The 7500-nt window shown below is 48.7% G+C and overlaps 1 protein-coding gene across 13 annotated transcripts in view; it reads right to left on the bottom strand.

The window, feature by feature from the left end:
* phldb2a (pleckstrin homology-like domain, family B, member 2a) overlaps positions 1-7500 on the bottom strand; it is a 93319-nt gene that overhangs the window by 38580 nt on the left and 47239 nt on the right. For all 13 annotated transcript variants that reach the window (XM_063202774.1, XM_063202775.1, XM_063202777.1 and 10 more), the window contains one exon: positions 3686-4749. In XM_063202774.1, the coding sequence (XP_063058844.1) occupies positions 3686-4749 (1064 nt within the window). The remainder of the gene's footprint in view (positions 1-3685; positions 4750-7500) is intronic.

Genomic DNA, 7500 nt, shown 5'->3' on the forward strand with positions numbered 1-7500 from the left:
GAAAATTGGGCGTTTTTTTCTGCTAAATGCCATTTTTACCTGCACACTGCCATCCTAAGCAGCCCAATTGGGCGGGAAACAGCCCAATCTGGCAACACTGAGCTGAGGCCCTCCTACCTCCCCTCCTCTGAGAGTTACTGAACTTCCATGCACTCTTTTTCCCCTATTAAACACACACACACACAACACGCACGCACACACACAACACGCACACACACACACACACACACACACACACACACACACACACACACACACAACACACATGCACAACATACATGCACAACACACACACAGACCTGCACACACCTACACACACACACACGCACACACACAACACACACACACACACACACACACACACACACACAACACGCACACACACAACACGCACAACACACATGCATTGCGCACACACACACACACACACACACACAAACACACACACACAAACACACGGTTACATGGACATCACGGACACAGACCAGTTTCCATTGCTGTAAAAATCATACGATTCAAATCTAGATGAGGTTTACAGGTCAAGAGACACAATGGATTGGACATGGAATGGAATGGATATGCCTGCGGGTGTGTGTGCGTGCGTGTGTCTGTGTATAGTGTGTGTGTGTGTGTGTATGTGTGTGTGTGTGTGTGTGTGTGTGTGTGTGTGTGTGTGTGTGTGTGTGTGTGTGTGTGTGTGTGTGTGTGTGTGTGTGTGTGTGTGTGTGTGTGTGTGCGTGTGTGTGAGCGCGAGTGCGTGCGCGCATGTGTTTGTGGCAATAACCGATGTGCTGTTAAAATGCGGTGAAAATGTTGCCATATGTGTTTGTAATGTATCTATCCACCTCCTGCTCTCGGAGTCTCTCATCTCTACCTTTGGTGTGTGTGTGTGGGTGTGTGCGTGTGTGTCTGTCTGTCTGTCTGTCTGTCTGTCTGTGTGTGTGCGTGTGTGTGTGTTTGTGAGTGTGCGTATGTGCACATGTGTGTGAATTAGGGCTGGGCAGTATGGAAAAAAAGCTATATCACGATATGGATTACTTTATATCACGATAACGATATATATCACGATATAGCACAATTACATACGTTTTCAGTTATTCACTTACCGGTAATTTGCTCTTTATTTTTTCATGCTGCAAAACAATCTGTCTTTAAAATTTATATTTTTATTCTTATTTTTGCAGTTACATTAACTTATAGTGATATAAATATAAATGATATTCAATTGTATAAAATTGATAAAATTACTATCACGATATAAAAGATATACAGTGAGTCCAATAAGTATTTGATCCCTTGCTTATTTTGTTGGTTTGCCTACTAACGAAGACATGATCAGTCAATAAATGTTATGATAATATGTATTCTAATATGGAGAGACAGAATATCAAAAAGAAAATCCAGAAATTAACTTAAGAGAATATATATTAATTTATTTCCATTTCATCAAGCAAAATAAGTATTTGATCCCCTGCCAACTGATAACAGTTCCGGGCCCACAGACCAGTTGGGCACTTCCGATCAACTTGTCATCTGAATTAAAGACACCTGTACATACTAACATGCATAAAAGACACATTGAATCAGCAGAATCAGTCCATAGTATGAGTGAATCAGTCACACTCCAACCTCACCAGCATGGGAAAGACCAAAGAGCGGTCAAATGATATCAGGGACAAGATTTTAGACCTGAACAAAGATTAAATGGGCTGCAAAGCCACAAGAAAAAGAATGGGTATTAATGACCCAACTGTTGATGCATTTCTTCCAAAATGTGAGGAATACAAAATGACTATCCATCAGCCTGTCTGGAGTTCTATACAAGATTTGACCTTTTGTAGGGATTTGATAATCATTAGAACACAAAGAAAGCACCCTAGACCTGTACGGGATGAACTAGGCAATGATATCAAAGCTACTGGGACCAAAATCACTGAGAAAACTACTGGTAGCACTTAATGCCACAGAGAGTTAAAATCCTGTAGTACACACATGGTACCTCTACTTCAGAAGGAACCTGCGCAGTCCCACCTGAGGTTTGCCAACGGATATCAGACTGGTTTATGATATGATAAGGAGGTGCTGTAGTCAGATGACACCAAAATCAAGCTGTTTGGCATTAACACAATTCAATGTGTTTTGAGAAAGAGAACTGCTGTCTATGATCCCAAGAACACCCTCCTCACCATCATGCATGAAAGTGGTATCATTATGGTTTGAGGGTGTTTGTCTGGCCAAGGCACAGGACAACTTCACATCGTCAACGAATGGATGGAGGGAGACATGTAATGTGCAATCCTGAGTGCAAACGTCCTTCCCTCCACCACTACACTGAAGGTGGGCCATTTTTGGATCTCCCAACATGACAATAATACACAACATACAGTCAAAGCAACGAAGGAGTGGCTCAATAAGAAGCATATTAAAGTCGTGAAGTGGCCTAGACAGTCTCCAAATATTAACCCTATAGTAATTCTATGGAGGGAACTGAACCTGCAATTTGCCAAGCTGCAGCCACAAACTATTCATGTTTTAGAGATCATCTGCAAAGAAAAATGGGCAAAAATCTTGCAATATGCAAAAACATTGTCATGAACTAAAAGAAGCATCTGACCTCAGCGCTAGACAACTAGGGCATTGCCACAAGCACTTTATCTTCTTTAGCTAGAGGGGTCAAATACTTATTTGCCTAAATTAAATACAAATAAATTAAAATGTATTATTTTAAGTTATTTTCTGGAATTTCTTTTTGATATTTTGTCTCCCCATGTTTGAATACATATTATCATAAATTTATAGACTGATCATGTCTTTATTAGTGGGCAAACCAGCAAAATCAGCAAGGGATCAAATACATATTGGACTCACTGTAGGAGAAAGGTCACGATATACACTTTCATATCATGATAACGATACATATCGTACTATTGCCCAGCCCTAGTGTGAATGCGTATGTGCGTTCTCCTCACCAGTCTCTCCACCTCCTACTCTCGGAGTCTCTAATCTCTACCTTTGGTGTGTGTGTGTGTGTGTGTGTGTGTGTGTGTGTGTGTGTGTGTGTGTGTGTGTGTGTGTGTGTGTGTGTGTGTGTGTGTGTGTGTGCTGTGCGTATATTCTCCTCACCAGTCTCTCCACCTCCTGCTCCCGGAGTCTCTCGTCCCTCTGCCTCAGGTGTGTGTGTGTGTGTGTGCGTACGTGTGTGCGTGTGTGTGCAAACGTGTGCACATGTGTGTGTGTCTGTGTGTGTGTGTGTGTGTGTGTGTGTGTGTGTGTGTGTGTGTGTGTGTGTGTGTGTGTGTGTTTGTGTGTGTGTGTGTGTGTGTGTGTGTGTGTGTGTGTGTGTGTGTGTGTGTGTGTGTGTGTGTGTGTGCGTATGTGCGTGTGTACGCGTGTATGCGTATGTGCGTATATTCTCCTCACCAGTCTCTCCACCTCCTGCTCCCGGAGCCTCTCGTCCCTCTGCCTCAGCTGTGTGTGTGTGTGTGCGTACGTGTGTGCGTGTGTGTGCAAACGTGTGTACATGTGTGTGTGTCTGTGTGTGTGTGTGTGTGTGTGTGTGTGTGTGTGTGTGTGTGTGTGTGTGTGTGTGTGTGTGTGTGTGTGTGTGTGTGTGTGTGTGTGTGTGTGTGTGTGCTTGCGTATGTGCGTGTGTGTGTGCATGCGTATGTGCGTATATTCTCCTCACCAGTCTCTCCACCTCCTGCTCCCGGAGCCTCTCGTCCCTCTGCCTCTGGTGGTAGTCCCTCAGCTCCTCTTTGCCACTCAGCGAGCTGATCGAGCCCCTCCTGGGCCCCATGCCTCCCCCCTGGCCCTGGCCGCCGACCCCCACGCCCCCCTTCCCGAACGAGGCCCTCCGCTCCCCCATGCCCAGGTCCAGGCAGGGCGCCGAGCCCACCGAGGACAGGCTGGAGCGCCGCGCCGGGCTGCTGGGCACGCTGGCCGTCACCGTCACGTCGGGCGGGCGCTCCAGGGAGGGCAGGCTGCGGCGCGGCCGGGCCGACGAGGGGCGGCGGGGCGGGGGCAGGGAGAGCGCCGGGGGCTGCGGCTGAGGCCCCGAGCCGTCCAGCCGGTAGAGGCGGGGCAGGGAGCGGCTGTGCGGGCCACCCAGGCCGTTCAGGGAGCCGGTGGAGTACTTCCTCTGGCGCGGCGAGGCGTCGGCGATGTAGGAGGAGGGGTCGGCGCCGCCGTGAGGGGAGGAGCCGAAGAGGCGGCGTCCGAGGCGCGGGGACGACGGCATGCTGCACGCCCCGCTGGGACCTCCTCGGCGAGACGGCACCACCAGCGTCTCGCCTCCTCCGCCTCCGTACGCCGAGGAGCCGGCGCTGGGCGACCACATGGAGAGCAGGGAGCCCGCCGTCTGAGGGCGCCGCCCCTCGCCGCCACCACCGCCACCGCTACACATCAGCAAGCTGTCTTGCGATTGGTGGCGCATGCGCGCGTGGTGGGTGTGGCCGAGAGGGGACGGCGGCATGCTGAGGCTGCTGGTGGCGCCGCCCCCCGTATTGTAGGAGGGCACGCGGATGGAGAGGGGCGGACGCTCCTGCAGCAGCAGGGAGCTGTGATTGGAGGAGAGGGGGCTGGGGGGAGGGGATAGGCTGGCGCGCAGGCTGGCCTCCAGGGCGGACTTGCGGCGCTGCAGGCTGTCCAGCAGCTCCTGGAGCTCGGCTTTGGAGCGCGCGCCGCGCACGCTGGCGGGGCCCACGACGGACGCGCCGCCGCCGTTGGAGTGCTCCATCTTCACACTGCCGTCTGCAGAGGAAAAAAAACACAGAGATATGCCAATTGTTTTATTAAAACCCAATGATTCGGTGGGCGCTGTGGCGCAGCAGGCTAAGCCCCCCACTTTTTGGCTTGCATGCCCACCCACGGGGGCCCCGATTCGAGTCCGCCCAGGGTCATTTCCCGATCCTCCCCTATCTCTCTGTCCCATTCGCTTCCTGTCACAATCTTCGACTGTCCTGTCAAATAAAGGCATAAAAGCCCCTAAAAAAACATTTATGATTCAATTTGTCATGTTACGGCATTCAAATACATCTCAGAGGTTAGGTATTTAAAATCATGGATACAAAAAGCATCGCCTACAGTATGTCACACAGCAAGGCTGTGTACTTCTGTCCATACTGTAAAGAGTAGACATAGGTACACAGTCAAAGACAGGCACACACACACACAAACACACACACACACACACACACACACACACACACACACACACACAAACACGCGCACAACGCACACACACACAATTTGGGAGATGTACTTCGAGAAAGACAATGTCAGGGGCCGTACACAGGTGTGCAAATAATAATAATCCTGGATTTTGGCATTGATGCACTTGTGTTTCAGTTTCACAGTTCTAATAGAACAAACACTATCACACCCACACGTCATCACACATGTATTTTATTTCATATTATATTTGAGGAGTAGTCATTATGGACAACAAGACAGACTTCTGAAGGTCCAAAATGATATGTCAGCTCTCTGGTTACAGCTTCAAGCCCACATGCTCTCAGGCCTCCGAGCCAACACACACACACTTCTTGACAATCTCTCAATTTAATCGCAAGCATCAGGGATTCCATCCAATGTTCCCACCATCAAGTGTGCAAGAATCAGCATCCCACTATAGTGTGTTTGTGTTTATGTGGTGTGTGTGTGTGTGTGTGTGTGTGTGTGTGTGTGTGTGTGTGTGTGTGTGTGTGTGTGTGTCTGTGTGTGTGTGTGTGTGTGTGTGTGTGTGTGTGTGTGTGTGTGTGTGTGTGTGTGTTTGTGTGTGTGTGTGTGTGTGCCTGTGTTTGTGTGTGTGTGTGTGTGTGTGTGTGTGTGTGTGCGTGCGTGTGTGCGCGTGTGTGTGTGTGTGGTGGGTGTCTGCGCGTGTGTCTGTGTTTGTGTTTGTGTGTGTGTGTGTGTGTGTGTGTGTGTGTGTGTGTGTGTGTGTGTGTGTGTGTGAGCTTATGTGTGTGTGTGTGTGTGTGTGTGTGTGTGTATGTGCGCATGCGTGCATGCATGTGTGGGAGTCCAGTATGCGTGTGTATGGAAGTATGTGTGTGGGTGGGTCAGTACGGCAGGCAGCACATTTGTCTGCTCTGGTGCTGCACATTTCTGGCGGTTTGTTCAGACTGTTTGGGCAACACCCCAATCTCTCCCTCTAGACATCAAACGGCTGAGTCAACACTGTCTGACCTCGCGAAAACACCTTTAAAGTAAATGTTAAGAATGCCTGCTTGACACAAAATAACACAAAAAAATCTACATGCATCTCGATTTTTTTTCTGCAGCGACGCGAAAAGGTTTGCAGACTGTGAGAACCCGCAGAGTCTGAGGCAGCAAACTACAAAAGCCTGACTTCAAGGAACCACAATACATTTTGCTATCAGAGAGCGGTAATGAAAGACAAACACACACTTTTATTGCTGCGCCGAAGTGTTTGATAGCAGTGCAAATATGCCTGTTGGAGAAACCAAAACACCCACACGGGAAAAAAAATGCAGCGTTAACCCAACACTTGGAGTGTACTCTGGAAATAAATAAACTCTCTAAGTGTTGAATTACAGTAATGCTGCACTTTTGTTTTACTGTTCGTTTTCACAGGAACGCTTCAAAAGTAGCAGGTCTGTTTGATAGTAGTAGGCTTAGCCAAAGTAATCACAGGTTTAGACTTAAGCCTACATTACAGCACTAGATTTCACTAGGATAAAAGCGGCAAAATAGACCGACCGCATAAGAAGCAGCGTCGGATCTCTAAATATAGACGGGGCGGGAGGGGTAGAGGCGTGTGGAAGGAGGAGAGAGACCCTGCAAGATCAGGTCAGCGCCATAAATCAAAACCTGTCTCAGGGCCCTCTCATTGTCCCCGACCGCAAACTACTCTTCCAACTCACCGGAGGAGGAGGAGGAGGAGAAAAGAAAGGAAAAGAAGAGAGATGGGGGGATGAGACGATGAAAGCAGGGAGGGATGGATAGGGGGAGAGGATGAGAGGAGGGAGGGAGAGTAGAAGTGTGTGTGAAAGAAGAGCACAGGAGAGAGTCAGAGGATGAGTGAAGGGAGAGAGGGGGAGAGTAAAAAGTGCAGGAGGAAGAGGAGAAGAGAAGAAAGAGAGAAAGATGGGGTGAAAGGATGAAAGGAAGGAGAGATAGGGGAGAGGAGGCAAGGAGGGAGAGAGACGTAAGAGATTATAAGTGCTGGAGGATGTGAAGGAGAGAAGGAAGAGAGGGGGAGAGGATGAGAGGAGAGCAGGAGAGAGGGATAGTATACTGTATGTATGGACGCTGATAAGGAAGATACAAGGGTGAAAGGAGGAGAGGTGGGAATGATAGGGAGAGCAGATGTATGTAAGAAGAAGAGAAAATAGATTTCAGCGGTTGAGGGAAAGTAATTGGGACAACTGAGGGAAATAAAATGCACGACTTAGAAACTCTCCTTAGACTCTCCTTAAAATGCACGACTTAGAAACTCTCCTTAGACTCTCCTTAAAATGCACGACTTAGAAACTCTCC

Source organism: Engraulis encrasicolus, chromosome 7 (genome assembly GCF_034702125.1).
Source record: "Engraulis encrasicolus isolate BLACKSEA-1 chromosome 7, IST_EnEncr_1.0, whole genome shotgun sequence".
NCBI lineage: Eukaryota > Metazoa > Chordata > Actinopteri > Clupeiformes > Engraulidae > Engraulis > Engraulis encrasicolus.